The following is a 24,184-nucleotide window of genomic DNA, read 5'->3' on the forward strand; positions in this document are numbered from 1 at the left end:
AGATTCATTCAATCTCAAATTGTGTAGGTTTTGTTTGTTTTGTTTAATTATAGGTTCAAATGCAGGACTGTCTAGATATGTTTGGCCACATTTAAACTTTCATTGCTGAATGATGTACCTGGCATGTAAAGGATCAAAAGTTACCCTCTGAGACAAAAAAACTTAGATTTTCAAGGAATTCTGTTGCAGATAAAATGACAATTTTGCTAAATTAGTGATTGTCGTAGAGTAAGTTGAGGTAATAGGACGCTTGAGTACTGTTCCATTTTTATGCAATCACCAACTAAAGTAGTGTAGAGTGCTCAAGATGGTATAAAGGAATATTAAACCAAATTACTTTAAATTAACAACTATCCACATCAGCAAATCTATGTTAGGTGTTTGTCTTAGAAAACATAGCATGGCCCTGTCTGTGCTAAAGGTTCAAGCAGTCTTTTAACTGTGTTACCTACGTGTGTTACGGCTCTGGGCCAAATTCCTCCCTGCTATAATTTTATTGATTTCAGGGGGATTTACAGCAGGGAAGAATTTAGGTTCAGAATTGTAAAATGGTCAGGTTATGCTGTGGTTCTAACTATAGAGACAGACCAAAATATGTTATAATATGTTCAGCATACAGCAGGTTTCCCCCTGAAATATGGTACTCCCTCATATGTAGGATCTTATACAGCCATATCGATATGGCTTTATAAGTTTGATTTTTGCACATTACAATTCTCTCTCCCATCAGCAGGGAGGAGTTATTTTGGTTCTTTAAGTGTTAAAACAAGTGTTTGGTCATTTCTTCCTATTCAGCCATATGATAAAAAATACTGGTATATTCTAGCTCAAACAAAAGACAATGTTTTATTTCACTTGTATCTACACATAGCTTTAATGAGAAACTCAGAGATTATAGGTAAAAAGACACTATAGATTTCAAGTCTACTCACCTTTCCATCATACCGCTTCACTACAAACTGATCCAGACCCAGGTCTAAATGAGGAAAAAGATTTAAAAAAAATTGTTTTTAGAGCAATGCTTGACTATGAAATCAGTTTCATGCTTCTTTTTTTATAACACGTTTTTTAAAAATTATATTATTTGAAGGGTAACATGTCTACAAAGCACAGGGAGAGGGAAGGAAATCAACTGCTATCTACATTTTCTTTCATAATTGTATTAGGGCTCATGAAAGACGTCTGATTCACAGCATTGACAAAGGAAACCTCGTTAGCCACAGAAAACATACAAAAGGGATAGTGACAGCACACATCCACCACTATGCTCCACTAGAGCTTTTGTATTACTGACCTGGAATAAAAGGATTTCTACCTCATTACCAGTCCTAACCCAGATAGTCACATGTAAACAAGTTGATATCACTTGGAGTATAATTCAAAAAAATTTATTCAGACTAAGTAATCCTTCTTTTTGAACAGATTAAAAAGGGTGGCTATTGAACTAAAATCAGAAGTATTCTTCCAAGAATTAACTAAGATAGACCTCAACTAAAATTCAATTTTGCCAGCTCTTGTGGGGTAAAGTGACATATGAATGGTCTTGGATATAAAAAGGAAAAAAACATAGTGGCTACACTGAGGAGTAAGCAAGTGCATTAACTAGAAGGTTTTTATATAAAAGATTTCCTCACATCATATTACTACAAAATAGAAGGATCTTATTCTTAGAAGGAAAATGGTATTTACAATGCTGAGGAAGAAGGCATCTTTCAGTCTACTTCTACAGCATAACCAAATCTATGCATACCAATGACAACTAAATAGTCAACATAGAAAGACTTGCAAATGATTTGTACAACAATAAAAAACAGAACACATTCTGTAAAGAAATATAGTAAGTGGAACTCTTGAATGATTGGGTTATTGAGAATTTCCAGTAATTCCCACAAGAGTGCAGAGACTGATTTTCAACTCTTGCTTTGAGAACCATTTACTAAAAACCACACATTTTTGAGTATTTATAATAATGATCAGATCTTTCTGTTAACCAGACTGGGAGAAGGGAGGGATTTGGGGAGTGGGGAGAAAGAAAAAAACTTGTCCAGGAAGGTAGAAAGTAGATTACTGTCACTTGTTTATGAGTGGAAGTGATAAAATGTTTCCCATCTACTCAAAGGTTCTTAACGGTCACAGCAGAAAACGGAGTTATTCATCACTTCATGATTATCTCTTCCACCTTTCTGAGAAAATGCAGTAAAACTTCCTGTCATTTATTCTACAGACTGTGTGAAAAATGAGAGAATTGTCAGATGGCTTGCTGGATTTCTGGTTATTAAACTGAGGAATTACCCTCTTAATTTTAGTGCGCACTTCAAGAAAAACAAATGTAACATTTATATGCCGATACGCACTTTCAGAAATTATACTTCCTTAAAGAATATTGCTTATACTCAAAATTAGAGGAATACACACAGTATGATTAATGCTACTGCATTTATACAAGTCCTTCTTTCAGTAATAGTTTTACTTAGCTGGATAATAATAATATTAGGCTGCCATTGCTCTTTTGCCTGCTGCCAAGCTCAGAGCTGAGCCAGCTGAGTTCTGCGTTGGACACCTATTCAGAAACTAGTGACTAAAACAACTAAAGGAATTAACTGCATTCTGGAAGTTGCTACAATGGTAGCAGAAGTTGATCACTAGCTCCACTTTATTATTTTGCCAAAATCATGTCATATCATCATCATCATCATGTAGCCAACCCATGACAATCCAGGCACACGAGTGCTAAATCACATTGTTATATAACACATTAGCTAAAAAGTCATTTTCCAATGTAGACAAGCTGGATATGCACATGCTACGGTAACATTGATATTTCTTATGCCACTGCTACTGCTACAGTACACCACACAGATCAAGTTGAACATGTGGTGCAGCAAACAGAACCCATCTATTGACCAGGAGGTCAGAGAAACTCCAGTGCCAAAAATATTAAGGGTTCCAGAGGAGTAGCCGTGTTAGTCTGTATGCAGCAAAAACAACGAGAGTTCTGTGGCACTTTAAAGACTAACCAATTTAATTTTAGTAGGCATAAGCTTTCATGAGGCTCAGCTCACTTTGTCAGATACAGAGGTAGAAATAAGAAACACAGGATCACAAAAGCTTATGCCTGCTGAAATTAAATTGGTTAGCCTTTAAAGTGCCGAAAAAATGTTAAGGTTATGGCTAACCAACTCTGGTACTCTCAAAACCAGTATTACAGTGGGGGAAGAAAAGATAAACTCACAGGGAAGGAATTAGCCAAAGAGGTGATTCAAATTGGAGAGAGCACCACATAGGCCATTACAAAGATAGAACAAACTTACACTCTTTTTTTTGAAAAAGGGTCTCCTGTCTCAATGGCTGATAATGTAGCCCAGACCCATTGGCCATAGCAAGCTAACCAAGTGCCCCTGGGGCTGGTAATATCTGAACCACTCACCCCCTCTGCTCCCAACCCACCCATTCTCACTAAATACAGTACAATTTACAGCTAACAGCTGATATCTGAACAATTTTCTACTGAAGATGAATCTTGGTGGCAGGCAGATTAGTTTCACCAATCAGTCACAGTCAGTATAGATTCTTCTATACAGTGTGCACTTCAGATGGACTGGGTTTTGCTTTTAGTCAAGTAATGTCCATATCTTTGGGTATGTCAGAGCAAACAAACATATTCCAAACTAATAGTTATTGCCATGTAAATGGTAAGAAACATGGAAATAATTTTACTTATCTGAATGTTGCCCACACCATACCTTCAGGGATGGATGAGACAAAGGAGAATGCCATTGTCTAAAACGCAAACCCACTTTAGGGAAGATGCCATAGGCACTAGCCCACGTATTAAATGTGTATAGCAAATAGTAGAACTTTTGATCAACTAAACCAAACTATGCCACTGCTTCCCAATTGATTCCTACTTGCAACAATTCCTCAGTAATACTATCCACGGGAGCAAGCCAGGGCATCTTCGGTGGGAGAAAATTAAGCTAATTCAAGATGCATTATACCTAGACATTGAATTGCAGTTTCTGTCTTATGCTTGGCTCTTTATAATGGGAAAAAGAAAGCTAAAATACATACTGATTATATGGAGCTTAAACAATTTGTCAGAGACACTTATCCCTTTCCACTTACAGATGAAGTTCAGAACTTCTGTCAAACATCTTTTTCCTGGAATTTCGTTTAAGATTGTAGTGTACTACAGACCGCTTTTTGGGACAGACTGTGAAAAATCATCAACATTGTAATAGATTGCCTGGATTACATAGGAGTTCTCGCTATATGATATTTTAGTATTTTCAAGAAATATTGCTAAACAACAAGGCCACTTAAGAGCTGTGCTGGACAGGCTACAAATAGCATAACACTGAGCCTACTTTAAGCCTATTTAAAATCTATTAGAAATATTTCCCTTTTATGGTTCCTAACAGAAAAATAATCCAAGAAATTAAAAACACCATTTGACCAACAACTTTTACAATTGTAATTACACAGAACTTGATTTCATACATTTGTTTTCTCCAGTGAAACTTGGTTTTTAGTTTATTCTTTTTTTATGGTTCTGTTTAACTGTTATATGTTTAAGTGACAGATTTTTTCATAAGCCTTTTATCTTAAAGGTGACTGCAGAGAAAAGAAATATGGACCAACACCTGGTACTTTTGTTTGGTTTTGCTTTTGTATGATGAAGGTCAGAAAGGCTTTTTTCAATTACAATTTTTACAACAGAAATTCAGGATTTGTTTAGGCTGGAAGGTTAACTTGAGCCCTAGTAAAATGGTAACGTCACAGGAATCAAAAGAGAAAGCTGGACAAGTTAGAGGAAGAAGGGATGTTTAGAAGAATGCTCTGGTTTTTTTTCTCTCCACTGACAAAATATTCAGCTTCAATTGTTATGTAACATTTTGGATACAGGAAACCTTGTTAAAATTATTCATCCACCTTTTTTCACAATAAGCCTTTTTGAGACCTCCCACAAGTCTGCTCACCAAAACCAAGGAAGACCGATTTTGACAATCCTGATATTTTTTAAAAGGTAAAAAATAGAGAAGATAACTTTATAACAAAACTTTCAGGGTTTCCTTCCAAGCAGCAAAGAAGGATATGAGCACAAGTTTCCAAAACTCATTTGCAGGTCACCTTTAAATATTCCTATGAGTTAATAAGTTCTTAAAAAACAAACAAAACTGTAACATTACCAAGATCCTTCAGCAGCAAGACTGACATGAAGTGGAAATAATAATTGTTCCTTTCATTTTTATCAAAAGTAACTCATTCTCGGTAATTCCCACATCAGTGTTTGACTGTATAGTTTTACTTTCTTCAGCATAACCAACCATATTCTATTTCACAAGTAAATAAAAATAAAATTTAAAATTTCCTTTTGTCTCCCATCTTTTTGTTACTCAGAAGATGATTTATGAAGACAGGAGGAAGCTAAATTTAAGGCAACCACAGGAATATCTGTAAACCATATGCTGGTCTGCCCACAAAACAAGTACCTGACAGTTGGGCAGTCTCTGAATAGCTACAAGTATGGAAATTAATAGGCATGTTTAACAGTAGTGGAACTGTTTCATCTTTCACGACAAAGTAGTACAGCTGAAGTGCCATGTTTCCACAAATAATTGTAAGGATCTTCTCTAAGGGGTAGCATGGTGAACAATAGATACTGTGTAAAAAAAGATACATATCCTTCTACACTGCCTCATTAAACTTTCCAGTGATACAATGGTATGGTCAGTAACATGCATAAAAATTTCAGACTGTGAAACAAAAATTTATATGTTGCTTGCACAAGATTCTAAGATTATATGGCTTGGATGCTTATTCAAATGATTAGAACATAAGTAATCATTCCCCATACAACAATTAAAGCCTGAAAGCAGCATATTATACACATTGTCTGGATTCTGAACAAATATTTAATACAAATTATATAGATTAATAAAAACTTGCATCTCTGGGGTTCTCTATAATAGCCTACATTTCCAAAGACATGTCTATATTGACCACAAAATACGTAGTACACACAGCACTGGAAACTGAAGGCTTCTCTTCATTAAGAGAAAAACAAAGAGTATGAGTATGATCCAGACAAGTACTGCTGTAAAGATCTCTGATCAAGGATGCGGGACGCGACAACATCTCAAGTGGAGCACCCACAAGGACATCATTCAAAGAAGTATACATACACTTCAATCATACCATATGACTATATCACACAGAATACACTAGAGATTGCTAGCATTATTAAAGTTATACGCCTTACAACATTTCCATTTTTAAAGGGACTGATGACAAAAAAAAAAAAAATACCCTAAGACCTTGGAATTAAAATCATGTTAATAACATTCAAACTATTGCCAGTAATGCATCCTATTCTTTTTTTTTTTTTTAAACTATATACCAAAAAAAGATGAATTCACGTACTTGCATTTGAAAATCCATAACCAAATTCATGACATTTTAAATAAGGAGTTAATATTAAGTTCTCTGATCATATCGTAATACTTAGGACAATATTCATATCTTTCTTACCTCATGCATATAGTTTATCACCACTATACAAATTCAAATATACACAATTAATTAGTAGTATTCCCTTTATTTAAAATGTCAAAACAGTTTCAATTATAACCCCATTGACATTTAAAGCTAAAGTTTTCCATGTGCATGCAGCCTCAGCTGAATAGATATTCTTTATTTAAAAATTTTGAGAAAAATCTATTTGTTTCATTAAGTTACATATAAGAGACTAATGGGGGGGGGAAGGGAGAGTACTTTTTTCTACATATATAATTAAAAAACTGAGCTTTGAAATTCAGCATGTAAACATTGCTTAATGGGATGCACATCCACAATGACTATTGGAAAAAAAGTGGTTTGGACAATGAAGTTAGCGATTTTGGGATGGAGAAATAAATTCTGAGCATGTTCAACAGGCATCTGTCAACACTTTTTTCAGTTAGCAATGGAACGAAGTCCTGCCTTCTTGCAAATCACAAAACAACATACTACGGGGCTGCTATTGTATTTCAGCTTTACTTCAAATTGCTGCCACTTCCAACGTTTTCAGTTTTTATATGTTTAGGACAGATCTTAAATGTTAATTTAAAATAGTCTTTCACTATTAAATGCACAAAAATAGTCTCGTGTGTGACAAGGGCATGTACTAATGTGACACTGATATTCCCTTAGATAGAATAAAATAGAAATCCATTTGATACAGTACTTCTTTAGCTTTAAGGTATGTCAAAAGGTTTACGCAGTCACTCTGTGTACAGCATTTAACTAGTATTTTGTAATGTAAACAGATTGAGACTTCAAGAGTTTACACAGCCTAAAATTATTAGGATTTGTTTTGAAAAAAGAAATGTTGACCAGAAAACCAGAAGATTCCCCTTAACCTATCTGAGGAGTGATACTATATTTTTAACTGGACAGCCACAAGAAATCAGCAGAAGGAAAATAGACGGACAATCCAAATACTGGTTCTTGTGAAAGCTGTCATTTCTTATAATGTAACACCATTATCTTTAGGCTTAAAATGATTAAAATGTTATCAGTAAATGTCAGCAAACATCAATTTCACAGCACACACAAATTGCTGAAAAATATTTTCATCGGTAATCAAAATTTATAAAGAGGCAAAGAAAGAAAAATGTTGCTGGAGCACTAGGGCTGGTTTAAGGATATTTCCTTTGTATATTCTGAAATGAGAGGTTGATAATTTGTACTTTAACAGTTATGAAGCTTTAACTTTTTGAATCTCAAAGTCTACTGTCATTAAATTATTATCTGACATAACCACCAATAATTTCCTGCAACTGTGAAAATTTAAACAACTAAAAACAGAAAAATGCTTAAAAACATGCATTGATATGAAATTCTACAAAAATAAAAATTAAATTCTGCCATACCTACGTGTCCTTCAGTACTGCACTGCAGTGAGAGTAATGGATATGAACCCAAGGTCTGGTATGGAACTGAAACTTTGCAGTCTTCTGTTAAAAAGCTGAACATGTTACTTGTTGCACTAAACTATTATTTTCTTACTCTATTACTACTTTCTGTATTATTATGCATCCACAAGTACATACATTTAGAGCAAAATATTTATTTGTATTGCAGCAGCATCTACAGGGCTCATTGTGCTAGGCACTGTAAACATATACAAATACAAGTTGTCCCCTATTCGTACAATGAGGCATAAAAGTTCACTACAGACAGTTTATTCTGAACTCTTCATTACATACATGACCTCTAACCGTAATTACTGTATATATCACTTACTTTCTGGTTGTTTTTCATTAGGAGTAATGGACCTCACAAAATCTTGTGGTGTCATAAACACCTCTGATTCTCCATGCTCATTTATTACTTTCAAGGTGGCAAAGTATCTGAAGATTTTGTCTGGAGTGGAGTAGGCGCGGATCCTGTTCTCGTACTCCATCACCTAGAAATTAAGTTAAACACTTATCACTACATACAAGAGTTATTCAACTCTCACTCCATATTAGTCCTGGTGAAACTTTGCCACATTACAACAGGTTTTAACTGTTATGGCTACACAATTCCAACAGGAGTTGGGCTATGTCTACATTATAACAGTGCTGTAGCTGCTTCCTACAGCAATGATATGGGGTTTCCAATCACTGTAGTTAATCCATCTCAAGGAGAGGCAGTAGCTATGATGACAGAATAATTCTTTCATCAACCTAGACACATCTACACCAAGAGTTAGGTCAGCTTAACTATGTTGCACACCCCTGAGCGACATAGCTAGGTCGATCTAAATTTTAAATATAGACCAGGCCTTAGTGTTGCCAGCTCTCAGAATTTTATCACAAATATCGTGTTTTCCTAAAACCCCACACCCTGGACAGATGTGATCACTTGAAAAATCTCAGATTTAAACAAAGTTTGTAGCCCTCATGGTGGTGGAGAAAAACTTAAGAACATGAACCCTAAACTTTCAAAAAACAGAATGTAAATAAAGAGCACAAAATCCCAGTTGCATGGACAACTTCCTGTTCCTGCGCAGCATTACTTAGGGGCTGTGGACCAATCAGCTCCCAAGACTGGGGCCCTCTCTCTGAGTTCAACTCCTATTCTAACAGTAGTTAGCAGGTCCTTGTGTAGCAGGTTGAAACCACCTAGTGCTAAAGAGCCTTGAGGACCGGGATTCAAGACCCCTGGTCCCTGACATCTAGGCAATACTGAGTAAAAACTCAGTTTAACTCCTGTTTTAGTTTTGGTGGAGGAGAGGGAAGGATATGTGGAGAGAGAGAAGGAGACATGAAAAAAGAGTAACGCTTCACTTTTGAATTGGAGTTGGGCAAGATTACTGTTAGCTACTGTCCAACCCTCATTCACAAAAGCATAATTTTGCCTCGCTTCTCCCTCGAATCCTTTTGCACTACATTTTTATACGACTCTGCAGGGGCCCTATTCTCAAATCTCTTCCTAGAGTCAGTTTACCATTTGAGAAGTTTGCAAGCAGCTGTTATTCTAGACACACAGGTTTTTCTCAAGCATGCCGTCAGAGTTGATTAAAGTCAGCGGAAAACCTAAATGATGACAATCTTAATAAGGTAAATGGTAATAATATTCAAAAATATAGATTTGTATTCCAGTATGTCTAAGAGCAGCAAGCACAGTAGCTTTTATTTCTATATTATTACCAGTCAAATGTTTGTGTGCTTATGCAAACTACTATTTCCATCTTGGAATAAACGGTAACCACTGATCTCAAAGTATGACCTGAAATACACAGAGAAGACAGGGTCTCGTGTCCAAGCACTCTGTAAAAACGTAACAGATCACCAGAAAGCTTCCTTAGATCAATACTAGATTTCACAGGAACTCAGTTGAGAACACAATTCCAGAGTAAGTGGATTTGAAAGTTCAGCCTATGTCAGTTTCCTGACTGCTGCATTATTAAATTGCAGTTTAAGATTAGATATTAACAAAACAAAACAAAAAAGAAGAGGAAAATGGAAAGTGTTGAGTATTTCAGTGTATCATTTTAATTAGACCCAAGGTTGGCAATATTTTGCAAAATAAAGCAAAAGGTGATTTTCATGAAACTGCTAGGTCAAGAAGCACCTTTGAATCCATCTATATCCTGTGTACAGATTCTAGCAGCGGATAGAGTCCAATGAATTCAATATCTGATTATCCGGATTATATATTTATATTCTATACAGATATAATGCATGGAATAATGGATCATTATTAATCCATGCAATAATGGATCCATGCAATAATGGAATTCAAAATACTGCTGTAAGGTAGATACTTGTTTTATTTTTGTGATTTACATGGGGATTAAGTAGTAATATACATAGGACAAACAAGAAAATGACAACAATATTAAAAGCAAAGGGAAGTGTGCCTCAGTGAATTTAGTAATTGTGATATTAAAGTATTTAGTGAAGGATAATGTTAGATATTGATACAAACTGGTGAAGTACAAACTTTCTTTTAAATTCTAATTATTAGCAGTAATAAACACCAAGGGAGAAATAGACATCTGAAAATTGCAGCTGATATATTTTAACAAAACTTGGAATTCAAACCAAATGTGAAATTTTTAAAAATCCAACTAGTTCAATATCTAGTAGGCTGTTCTCAGATCCAATTTTTTGTAAAAACACATTGAGTATTAAAACTTTCTAATACAGCAACAAGCAAGATTGATAATATTTTTCTCTGCTATACACACTCCTGTTCACAATTGCCTCAGTTCGGCTGAAGTTATTTCATGACCTGACAGAGGATGAATAGGACTAAGACAATAGAATACACAAATATTAGTTATTATATTTTACACACGTTGCATGTGTGTGGGTTTTTCTCAGTTGTTTTAACAGGAAAAACCATTAGTATCTATTCAGAAGTATCCTTAAGACCCAAGAATAAAGTCAATCCTAGTAGAGCTATTTCTGATTAAAAACATTTTTGTTTGCTTTTGGAATACAGCAGATTGGAAGATTTTCACATTTTCTGAGGTGGTATCCTTCTCACAACAGCTTCTTCCTATTTCTGAAAGGTTTTCAATAATCTGTATAATGCAGGCTAGTCAAAAGATATTGTGCAATCAGATTCCTTTCAAATATGTCAATCCAGACATAAAAAGTTAAACTCTAGCCAAAACCTAGACCCATCAAAGCAGTATCAACTGGATCAAAGGGGAGAGGCCGAATTCTGCCAATTGATACAATTATTCACAGGCTAGGGAGACAGGTTTGAAAAAACAGCAATAAGGAATTTCTCTTGCTCAGCAAGACAAAATCATTGTTCTGGAAGCTTAATGCCTATCTGTGCAACAGGTTGAAGGAAAAGAATATCTTTTACAGCAGATCTCAAACTGTGGGTTGGGACCCCATTTTAATGGGGTTGTTAGGGCAGGTGTTAGACTTGCTGGGACCCGGGGCTGAAGCCGAAACCCGAGCTCCACTGTCCAGGAATGATGCTTAGATCTTACCCCAAAGACAATGTTTGTAGACAATCCCATAGTAAACTAGCTAAGATTTATTATATAGGGAAAGGAAACAAGAGAGTTATTTACAAGGTTAAAGCAGCTAAAGGTATTTACACACAAATGAGTTCCAATCTTAAATTCCCATCTTAAGTTCCCAAAAGTAATAGAAACTTCTATAATAAACAAGCTCTGTGTGTCTTTTAGCGCTAATCCACGCTAAACACTAGGATCTTTTGTTTATGCTTAGTAATCCTTCCCACCCCAGATTCCAAATAGCATAAAGAAACAGTTCCTTCTTGTTAGTAGTTCCCATCCCGCCTTCTGCTCTGAACTGCATGACTCATCCTCACTGGGAGGAGAATAAGCAACAAAGACTTTTGTCCTTTTGAATGTTCCATACCTGTCTGTCTGGTGGTGATGGGCCTTACGTGATAGCCAGGACATATCACGTTCTGTTGGAAACCTGCATTTCACACTAGTTAATGTCTCTCTCCTGTCTGGTGATTTACATAGTTACAAAGGTTTACAAAGCAAACACTCTAATATTACCTTATAATGTGGGATACAGATGTTAAAACTGAGATTAAAGCATGCAGAAATTTATAAGCATTCCAGAAAGTCTAAACACTGAACACATTCTTACAATAGTAATACCTATTTTAACAATACTAACACACAGATGACCCAGAATCCAGTTGTATGTTTGTCAGTTTCAGTGGAGACATGGGGACTTTGGCATGAGTTGGCACCCGGGTCTGCCAGTATCACACTTTCATCAGAATGAACTGTTAACACTGATTCTACATGAGAAATAACTGAGTCAGGCAACGAACCATTCTGAAGTCATCTACTGATTGTTGCTCACAAGGTGTTGATAGAGTCAAGAGGCTGACAAACTACGAATTTGATTAATCAGAGGAGAAATCCAGTTTGAGTGTGAACCTGATGATTTGCAACTAGGATTCCTTATAATCTAATTTACGCTATGAGTCTCACTGCTGATTTACATCTTACTTGTGAAACTTGACCACAGACACCCTTCCTAATCCAGAAAGGAGAGAGGTTGGTAAATTTCAGTGAGGCTGCCATTTGCTTAAAATAAATAGCCATACTAGCCAACAAATGTTTCCTGTCTTCAGCAACTGGAAGCAAACAGCCGAGGGAGCCAGCAAGCACTCCCCCCACACACACCTCCCCAGACCTATCACAACTTTGCTTCTTGCTAGTAGTGAAAAAATAAATCCATTCATCTAGACTATGGGTGTCTTTATTGCTGCAGTGGCAGGCATCGATGCAGCTGCATCAATTGAGCGGCTCTGTGTAGACTCGCTCAGTCGATTGGAGAGTGCTCTCCGGTCGACTGAATTAATCCACCTCCCCAAAAGGAGTAAGGCTGCATCGACGGAAAGGCATCTCCCATCGATGCAGTGCCATGAAGATGCTGCACTACATAAATGTAAATACATTGACAGGAGATACGCAAGCTACATAATGTACACAGGTACAAGCTACATAATGACAAAGATAATGAACATTATGTACTATTTCCTGAATTAATAAAAATCAAGTTATCTAACAAATTACACAAAGTATACCCTCCTAGATGATGTAAAACGCTGTACTGAGTTGTAAATTAACATGTTTTAGTGATCAGATGTGCACCATTGTTTAAAAAAATATATGAAGTAGTATCAGTGGAAACTTAATTTAAATCAATGATTTTCTCTTGGTGATTTAAATCATGATTTAAATCACCTAGATTTAAATCTATCCACCCTGGACCTCAGATATATAGAATTTAACTGAGTTATCTAGCCTAACCACTGAGACCAGAAAATAATTCAGCATCTCTAAACAAAACTTTTACAATATATAAAAACTAAAAAGCTATTAAGCCACTATATACTGACCACTTACAATTTAGCAACTAATAAGATGCGGCCTCCAGCATATGGACTTAAAAATTATCAGAAGCAAATTATAGAAAAGGAAATGTGAAGAAAATAAATTTTTTTGTTCTGTTTGTACTGTATAGACACTAAATAAAACATAGCCCAATAAAACAAGCATCCAAAGAGATAAAAAAAATACAGCCATCTGCCAAGACTGGATTATGGGACCTTTCATCAGATGATCTCATGATATTGATAATAGCAGCTAGTGATCAACTAATGTTGCAGATGATTCTAAGGAGTCCAAAGCACTCAAAACTACCCAGTAAAGAAGGCAGGATAAAAATACCACTTCACTGCTTTTTTCCTATTTAAAAATAGGCGATTGAAAAATCAAACAGAAAACAAACATGTGCACTCACTTTTTATGATCAACATGGCCTAAATAAATGCAAAAGAATGTTGTGTTTCAGTGGCCACAGTGAGAGGGTGACCAAATGGAACAAAAAGAAGCTGCCCCTTCTTACTGAAACCTCCACAACTGCAATGCTCTTAAAATTAAATTTTTAATTTTGTCATTCCTCTCTGATTTTAATCACTGCTTTTTAACATAGAGCAAAGTGGAAGACTATTAGCCTAAATTTTCAAAAGGAACTAGTGATTCTGAGTAGCTCACTTTTTGAGTACCCAACTTGAGACACCTCAAAAAGTCCACACTTCCCCAAAAAAATCAAGCCCCCTTAAGGTACCTCAAGTTGAGCATCCAAGAAATGAGAGACTCAAAGTCACTAGTCCCCTTTGAAAATGAAGGTCAGTAACAGTAAATATCAAAAGTCAACCCATGAGTATGCACAATATTTAAAGTTTTAATTCTGTGTCCTGAATTTTGTCTCCTAGTTTCATTTTTGTAAAACTGCAGCAGTATAAAAGAACATTCTGTGTGACAAGCTTTTGTACCTTACGATCCCTAAATCCAGAACGTTGCTTCTTCTTCTTCTCTTCTGGCTGAGCCTCTCCATCACTTGACTCGATAGTCTTTCTATCGTCATCACCATTCTCCTCTTCTTGGTCCTTCACTTTTTGATTAGTTTCTGTCCTTGCATTGTGTTTTACGGATGATGGTGCTTCTGCATGAGCCCTGTGATAGGCAAGAAGAAAACAATGATCAATTCAAGAACCTAACTGGGTCCATAAGTAACTAGTTATAAAAAATTTTAACATTGTATTCAACCACACAAGCAGACTGGAAAAACAGCAGATTTGTAAACACCTGAGGTTGTTAAATCCTTAACGCAGAGACTGTCTCTGACTATGTTTGTGGTACAACAGTAAGTACAATGGGGCCCTGATCCTGACTGGAGTCTGTGGGTACTACTGTTAAGTATTAAATAAAATAACAACAACAGAGAAATAACTTCAGTTAATGCATTAGTATGGTCCAACAGTCCAATGGTACCACCTGCCATGATAAATTTCTGCTTCTTGATCTCCAGACACAGTTAGCACCCTGTATGTGGCACTTGGGAGGAGAAAGCACCTCAAGTGATTTAACACTGACAGTTAAAGAGTGGCATAATTGAGCTCTAAAAGGAAGTCCTGTACAGACTTACTTGACTGGAACACTGGCTGCAATTCATAGCCCTGAGGATTGTAGAGCAAAAAGCAAATGAAAGTTAGGATATTAAAGAATCTGCAAGAAATGCTGTATTGATATTTTTCCCACACCTATTGTGGAATTCACCCACCCTTGAAAAATAGACTAATATTAATTATTCATTTCTTTTGTTCCCAAGGGCCCAGTTAAATATATGAATCACAGACTGAATTATGCAAGTTCACAAATCTGCTCATCTTCTAGTCAACAAACAAAAAGCCCCCACTGAGATGCAGCAAGTGCTATTTTCCAGAAAATTAGACAGAAAATATTCTGACTTTAAAAGTTTCTCTCTCATAATGCCTTTAAACCCTCCACCAAAAATAAAAGAAAAAGTGATTAAGGAAGCCGCAAACCTGTTGTATCTTTGTTACTGCAGTGCTCAGAATAAGCAGCCTTTTGTCCTCAGCACAGTTGATTTTTTTTTTTTTTATTTCAAACAGATGACAGACTACCATATTTCCTTCATGGATTAATCTAGTGAATTTTTTTGAGAAGATAACAGATTTCTTAGACAAGGGGAATGCAGTGGATCTAATTTATCTAGATTTCAGTAAGGAATTTGATACAGTTCCACATGGGGAATAATTAAATTGGAAAAGATGGAGATTAATATGAAAATTGAAAGATGAATAAGGAACTGGTTAAAGGGGACTACAATGGGTCATACTGAAAGGTGAACTGTCAGGCTGGAGGGAGGCTACTCGTGGAGTTCCTTAGAAATCAGTCTTGGGACCAATCTTATTTAACTTTTTTACTACTGACCTTGGCACAAAAAGCAGGAGTGTGTTACTAAAGTTTGCAGATGACACAAATTTGGGAAGTATTGCTATACAGAGAAGGACCAGAATATCATACAAGACAACCTATTACTCCAATTTACAAGGTCATTCAGAAATAGGATGAAATTTAATAGTGGAAAGTGCAAGGTCATGCATTTAGGGACTAATAACAAAAAGTTTTGCTATAAACTGGGGATGCATCAGTTGGAAGTGACAGAGAAGGAGGGACCTGGGAGTATTGGTTGATCACAGGATAACTATGAGCCGCCAATGTGATGTGGCCATGAAAAAAGCTAATGTGGTCATAGGATGCATCAGGCGAGGTATTTCCAGTAGAGAAAGGGAGATGTTATTACCATTATACAAGGCGCTGGTGAGACCTCATCTGGAATACTGTGTGCAGTTCTGATCTCTCATGTTTAAGAAAGATAAATTCAAACTGGAAGAGGTTCAGAAAAGAGCTATTAGGAGGATCTGAGGAATGGAAAACCTGTTTTATGAGAGAAGACTCAGAGCTTGGCTTGCTTAGCCTAACCAAAAGAAGGCTGAGGGGAGATATGATTGTTCTCTATAAATACATCTGTGGGATAAATACCAGGGAGGGAGAGGAACTATTTAAATTCAGCACCAGTGTGGACACAAGAACTAATGGATATAAACTGGCCTTCAAGAAGTTTAGACTTGAAATTAGCCGTAGGTCTCTAACCATCAGAGGAGTGAAGTTCTGGAACAGACTTCCAAGGGGAGTAGTTGGGGCAAGAAACCTAGCTGGCTTCAAGACAGCTTGATAAGTTTATGAAAGGGATGGTATGATGGGACAGCCAAATTTGGCAATTAAGTGATATTGGACTACTAGCGGTAAAGATGCCCAATGGACTGCAATGGGGTGGGTTCTGAGTTACTACAGAGAATTATTTTCGGGTGTTTGGCTGGTGAGTCTTGCCTAACTGCTCAGGGTTTAGCTGATTGCCATATTTGGGGTTGGGAAAGAATTATCCTGCAGGGCAGACTGGCAGAGACCCTGGGGGTTTTTCACCTTCCTCCGCAGCATGGGGCATGGGTCACTTGCTGGTGGAACCTCTGGTGGATTCTCTATACCTTGAAGTCTTTAAACCATTATTTGAGGACTTCAGTAACTCAGTCATAGGTTAAGGGTCTATTACAGGAATGGGTGGGTGAGGTTCTCTGGCCTGCGTCGTGCAGGAGGTCAGATTAGATGATCCTAAAGGTCCCTTCTGACCTTAAAGTCTATGAGTCTATGAAGGTGAAGGAGTAATGACAATGAAGACTGAAGTTGTTTATCCATAAGTTAGCACCACACACCAGCAGAGCACTGGGGCTCTTTTCCTGCTGTGCAAAGGTCCTCCCAGTAACCTTCTCTACAGATGAAAATTCAGCCTACCTGCGCAGGCAGTCTTACTGCCAAACCACTGTGAACAACGAGCAACTAATTCTATTTGAGGCATAAAAGTTGCAGTCTACTGTTTGTATATAGAGCAACTCAAATGACACAACTGAATGTAATAACAGAGCTTTAATACACTGCACTCATAATCCAATTTAAGATCATATAAAAGCTTAATCCAAAGTGCCACAAATGAAATAACATCTCATATACAAAGACTACCCTAAAAATACAGGATCTGTGTGTCTCAAACTTCAAGCAACAACATATTCGGTCCTCATTTTTACCAGCATAATGTAGAAGCAGTATATCAAAAGTTCCTTATGTTTTAAAAATAAAAAAAAGCTAGTTTTACTGTTATTTCCCACTGGTAAAAACAGCCAGTTTTGTGGATGGTTTCCGTGCATTACACACAGAAAAAATAAACAGATTACTTCAAAATTAAACACCACAAAAAGTACAGTTCTGTTCTTGCTGACTCCCGATAAGTCACTGACAGCTATTACATGTGATAGATTTGGAAGTAGTAAGTCATTTCACAATACGTAAGGAAAGAAAGTACTAATTCTACAGAAAGATTTCCAGAGTGACCTTGAGAATAGAACTATCCTTATGAACGCAAGTTAACTTTTGTTCAGGTTGTGATGCTGCAGCAATAAAATGAAAAAAAGTTTCTAAAACTGATTTTAAAAGTTGGAGTGGTTGGCACAAGGCTAGTGTTCTGCACTTGCATATTCCATACCCACTGTCAGCTAGAGGTGCAGCTGAGCTGGTGCTGGCAATGGTTTAAGTACTTACGTAGGAAGGACTAAACCATTTTCCAAGTTGTTTCAAGATGACCTGCTCTAAGCTGGTCATCTTTACATCCAATAACTGATGGCAGTAGCACTTAAACCCATAGTTGACTACAGCACAGCCTCTTCTGTACAGAATTTACTAGTCTGTGTCTATACTGGCAAAACTGAGATGTGTAATTCTTTATTGGTGGCAACATCAGAAGATATAGACAGAAATCACTTTTTTTTTTTTTTACCATGTCATCTTGGTTGCTTTTACCACCATGTTGTCTAACCAAATCCTGTCTATACTACATGGTCCATCATGGCTACCAGTAGCAGAGAAGTATGAGCCCGAGGCTTCTGCTCCCCAATCTAAACAAAGTGGTTCTCATTCCAAACCCACAGTCTCAGCCCTTGGCTCCCGGCCCAGCCATAGCTCCAGCCCCAGCCACATTTCCTGGGGCGGAGTGGGTGTGTGGCACAGACTGGTGTAAGGGAGATGCGGCATAAAAAGTTTGGGGACCACTGTTTTAATTTTTAATTGCCTAAGCATGCTGTACTAGCCTTTGAAATATTCTAGAAGCTAGCTTTTTAAATCAGTAACACCTATGCAAAGGTCAGTATTAGTGTTAGAGATCACAATACACAACTTCATACTAGGCTTCAATCAAAATGCTCATTAAACAAAAATGGCAACTTTGACAGTGACATATAGGTCTAATTTAGCACAAGGTTTGTATACTTGTACAAAATGAAAAATGATGGTAGTGCTGGTGGTAAGGCTTACAACATGCTTTGGGAATTTTACTTCTGAGGGAAGCCGCAGTATATGAAGACACGGAGGATGCTAGAGCCTTAAAGCTTACATCAAAGAGAAAAAGACTCCACAAACTTTGAAAAATGTGTTATTTGTCAAGAAAAATCAAAAGAAAACAAAACTATCGAAAGCTACCAGTGCTGGACAGAATTCTGTGATGATGGCAGCAGAAGCTAGGAAAGATTAATTGTACTGGAAGCTACTGATGAACTTTCTAGTTTAGATGATGTGCTACCAATACTGTATCCCAGGGGTTGCTTTCAGGAACACACAAGCAAATCCAATGTGACATATGTGAGAGTTGCATAGAACCCAGAAAAGACAACAAACTCTGAATTTGATCAGAGAACATCATATTCTATTGCCTCTAGAGACACCAGAGCAAGCATGTCCTCTAGCTTTTGGTCCTGTTGCATTCTTTGCTTGAGAAAAAAAAATGCAAAAAGACAAGGAACTTCATACAATAGAAACAATTTGAGTGCGCAATCAACCTAAGGAAGGCGCCAATTTAAAAAGGAGTTGATGACATATTGCACAGAATATCTGTGGAAGACCCAATTGCCAAGGATGCAATTTATCACTCAATATGTCTTTCTTCCTACTTGAGTAAAACGAATCTTAAAGCAAAACCATCTAGTTACACTGCAACAAATCACCTTTGACGTTGCATTTTATCAGCTGATAGAAGAGAAATAATGATCTTACGTACAAGGCTTTTCTCATGACCAAGCTGCTACAAAGATATAAAGCTCTATTTCCATCAGATGTAAAAACTGAAAAAATTCCAGTAGCAAATTACAAGCAAAATTAGAAAAACACAATAGGGTTCTGCAATTTCATTCCATGCACATCATGGACAAGGCAAGCCTACAATTGTTTTATGCAGCAGAATTTCATTAGCTGATGCTAACTGAGCTGCTAGTAATCTGAAGCAGGAGCTTAAATCATCTAAACGTTTTGTAGGAGTGCTTCAGACAAATAAGCCTGATGAACAGCTTTCAAATGGACAAGGGGTTTTGTATGATGTCATTTCAATCCTTTAGTCTGAAATAGCCAAAATTAAAAGTCTCCGAATATTATTCAAAGCCAGATGATTGTAGTTTACAGAGGTCAGCTGCAACTGGTGCAGGAGTTTGTCCTTTGGTTGATAAAGCAGCATATAATTCAGACAGCAATTAGTAACATCTTCAGAAGACATTCAAAGAAGGTGCCTCTCAATTGAGGAGTGCATAGTATTTAACAGTTACAAAATTGTCACACCACTGCACAAGTCTTGTTGCACAGCTACACCAGGATTCTGGGTCTCACGGTTTAATTGACCTTCTACACCTTCATTTATTCTGCATTAATTCATTATGAGCTGAGGCAGTTCATCAATAGTGCTGCAAAAACTAAAGTAGAAAGACTCTAAGGTAACGTGTTGCATTCCAAATGGAATTGTACCACTTCATGCTGGTGGAAATCTGATCCATGAAGGAGATGATAATATAGACATCAACAAAGAGAACATCGATGGTAAGAATGTCTTCCACTCAATGGCTAAAGTGGTATTTCAAGACCAGCCTGCAGACAGTCCAGTATCACAAGAAATATCACTGAAGCATGGGGAAGAAAAGTCAATTACTCTCCCCGAGAATAAGAGTCTCTTATGCAGTGTGCTGCATTTGAGGAAAAAAAACAAAAAAAAAAAATACGTAGAACACATCTAGAACTGACTCACTGAATGATTAACAAAATGAAGATGATGTTGACTAGAAATGACATCAGTGCTATTACATTTCAGTGATACCTGTACAAAATTTAATATTAGATTTCATTTTACCCTATAGAATGCTGTTGGGATGCTTCAAGGTCACAAAGCAATCCAATTTTATGGAGTCATTAAAACAGAAATGAATGCAAATATTTCAAAGTGGTCATTTTTATGCATTGATGTCACTGTTTATCCCTGTTTCTATGGTAAAGGCACCAGGTGGCAGCTCCACTTCATACCTCATCTTAAATTAAACATCATAAGCTTTCAAATGATGTATGACTATCGAGTGTGTAGAGAGGGTATGACAAGTTGACCAAATAGGTGGTTTCTGCCACTTGCCTACAAGCCCTCTTTTCCTAGAGGGCAACGTTTCAGAGTTCCCACTTCATAAAGCCATCAACTGAAACTAGCTATTAGCCAGGACCTAGACATCATTCTAAATCATCTCTCTAGATTTCTCTTAAAATACCATTTCATAACCTAGGACTATTTTCTTAAGACATCTTAGGACACACTTCAGACTATGTGGGTGAGGCAAGAATATTCATGCTCAAAGCAGCTTTTTATAAGGGGTGTGGGGAGACAACGGGGAGCCACGAGACTGATATCAGGGGTTAACAGGAGTGCTATGCAGCTGGAGTTTTTCAATTAGAGGAATTAAATTCACTTTTCAAAAAGTGTTTTGGCTTCAAGAGAAAATCTGACCACATTAAATTAACGTAAAAGCTTTAAATGCAAGATAGTAGTGCTCACTTTCTCTAGTCCTAAAGTCAACAGAGCTGAACTTTGCCATCACAGTGCTAATTGGGTCTCAAGGGAAGCATGAGGGATCCAACTGTCTCACTAAATAGGCATCACAGGAAGAATGTTTGTATATCAATAAGGACCACAATATAGAAGGGACGCAATATTATATGTATGCTGGGTTGGATGACTAAAATTTAATTCTTATAGGCAAATCTCATGTAGCATCGTCAGAATTCACCCTTTATGCATTTAAGAGTTACTTTACATTTCACAAACTCAAGATTATTTAAAAATAAAAAAACATTGGTTTTATATAATACATATTATACACAAATACAGGCAGGATATCCTCCAAGAATGGGAAGTACCTTTAATTAAGGTATTTTTTTTTCCAGTGGGTTCAGTAACTCACTTAATTAGGTGAATTATTTACCAGTGTGCTGATAAAGTGGATCATAATTCACAAATCAGCTTTTGAGAGCACTTGCACACTTTCTTTTTTGAAGATTCGTGTGTTGAAAAAATACCATTTCCTTGACAGTAAAAGTGCTGAATTTGTGGCAACAAGGATATCATGAATACAGAATTCAGACCATTGCATAATGAATAACAACCAAGGTTAAAGAAAGAGAACTCTGAATCTAAGTAGTATCTTTAAAATAGTCATGAGATGTAGAAAAGTTATTGGCCAACTTATAAAAGCATTTGTGTTTTATTTTACAAGTTTTACCTACTGTGAAATATCTGAAGATGTTAAAGTGGTAAATCCATTATCTAGTGTCCTGTTAATCCGACTCCTTTCAATTTTAATGCCTATATTCTGAAATATGGAATTTAGTCAATGCATATGGAATCACTGGTGCTTGACTTGCTGCTTTTGAAGACTGACGTGAGGGCTGCTAAATCCAAACAAAACTTGTTGCTGTGCTGACAAATTTCATGCACTCGCAATAGGAGGAGGGAGACAAATGCTATTTGCAGGATTACTACCAACTCTTCTGAATAAAGGGCTGCTATTCTATCTTAGTTAATGAAATACATTTACATTTCTGAAGTGGCTCTTCATGTGACTATCCCCGAGTGCAGTACATATTCAATACAACATGGTGTTATAGTTACAGGGTGAACTCTCTTTGGTCTCCTTTAGACCCTCTTGAGTGCACTCCTTACATGACAGGTCTAGCTTCCTGCATCTCACTCAGTGTGGAACCACATGGTCCAACCACGCTGGGACTGGGTCTCTAGGCATTAGTCCCCATTTCTCCACAGTGTTAATGTGACAGGCCAAACTACATGTGGTACCTCTAAGCCCTTTCACTCCAGGAACCTGAGACCAGCAAATTAATTCAAGTGACTCAAAAACAGTATCTTCAAAACAAAGTATAGTTTATTCATTCAACTAAAGTTACAAGGCCGGTATAGGCAATGATAAAAACAATAAGAGGCTTAAACACATAAGTCTTACATATTAATCTTTCCTGGCCAGCTTTTGTAAGTTCCCCTCAGTCCACCCAACCCTGCTCTCTGGCTGGGAGATGCAGATTGTCCTGCTTGCAACATGTTGTGTGCATTTCCCAGCCAGCGTATCAGCTCTCATTGACACTTCCAGGGCAGTCTCTAGGCCCTCTCTCTGACTTCATCCTTAGAATTCTAGGCCTCCAAGGTCTACTAACGTTTTAGCATTCCTTTTGATCTCTCTTCTCAGCCTTGGCAAAACAACTATGTCACTAAGGTTAAGTCCAAGGAGTCACGTCTTCACAGCTATAAGCCTAGCTATTGTGTTTGAGTGTTTGCAGAAATGCTCCTTCTCAACACCATTGTTTTACCTTCCAGCTTGGTTCCATAAAAAAACCCTTTTGATTTAACTCCATACCAACTAACACCCCCGCCCCCTCCCCCCCCCTATTCATTAAAAAATAGATATTCCCCAGTTTGCTACACAAGGCCAAGAAACAACCACATTTAAAAGAGCAGAATAAAATATGTAGTTAAATTTTGAAATCAAGACATGGATTCCAAATTTCTGATCCATACTTTAATCAATACTGTCAACTTTAGTGTTTGAGTTTCACAATTCACGAGATGCATTCCTTACCTGTGCCATTTGGAGGCAAAATGAGATCAGACCTTCAGCAAGCTGAATGACCCAAGACAGAAAGGTTGAGATTTTGAGCATATCTGATGCCTTTTAGGCACTCCAAGTTATATTTAAAAAAAGCAGTTACCTTGTGCAGTAATAATGGATCGAGATGCGTGTTCCTATGGGTGCTCCACTGTAGGTGCACTTGCACCCTTCCATTGCTGATCAGAGAACCTCAGTAGCAATGTTCGTTAGGCGCGCTCATGCCATCTCTTCGCGTGCTGCATCACGAGGCTAGTCAGTGCGTGCGGGCGGGCAATCTCCCCCCCAGTTCCTTCTCTACTGTAGAGTCATTGACAAGAACTCTGAAGTAAAGGGGAGAAGAGAGGGGTGTGGAGCACCCATACGGACACACATCTCGAAGAACTATTATTATTGCACAAGGTGAGTAACTTCTTCTTTGAGTAGTGTCCCTATGGGTCCTCCACTGTAGTTGACTCCTGAGCAGTACCCCTTCTGGAAGGTTGGGGATGGGAGTTGGGTCATTTACAGATGACAGCACCATGGAACTGAAGATGGAATCAGAGGCAGAGTCCCAGTGCTCACATAATATTCTGTAAAGGTCTGGATTGATGCCCATGTCACCGCTCTCCAGATCTCAGAAGTAAGGACATTCTTGAAGAAGGCGACAGATTAAAAGATCAACCTTGTAGAGTGTGTATGAACAGTATCTGGAGGAGTCATGTTGCAAACTTGGTAACGTTGTCTAATACACTTAAAAGACTCTCCAACT

At 37.2% G+C, this 24,184-nt stretch overlaps 1 protein-coding gene across 3 annotated transcripts in view; it reads right to left on the reverse strand.

The window, feature by feature from the left end:
* Positions 1-24,184, reverse strand: part of MICU1 (mitochondrial calcium uptake 1) — a 182,518-nt gene that overhangs the window by 108,813 nt on the left and 49,521 nt on the right. For all 3 annotated transcript variants that reach the window (XR_010920665.1, XM_067552728.1, XM_067552729.1), the window contains exons 3-5: positions 14,329-14,509; positions 8,287-8,449; positions 933-976 (exon numbers count right to left, since the gene is read on the reverse strand). Coding sequence is in view for 2 of the 3 variants with exons in the window: in XM_067552728.1 (XP_067408829.1) it covers positions 933-976; positions 8,287-8,449; positions 14,329-14,509 (388 nt within the window). In the remaining variant the exon portion in view is untranslated. The remainder of the gene's footprint in view (positions 1-932; positions 977-8,286; positions 8,450-14,328; positions 14,510-24,184) is intronic.

The sequence above is a fragment of the Emydura macquarii genome, unplaced genomic scaffold, assembly GCF_026122565.2.
Source record: "Emydura macquarii macquarii isolate MOO-44397 ecotype Brisbane River unplaced genomic scaffold, CSIRO-AGI_Emac_v2 contig_1390, whole genome shotgun sequence".
Lineage (NCBI taxonomy): Eukaryota > Metazoa > Chordata > Testudines > Chelidae > Emydura > Emydura macquarii.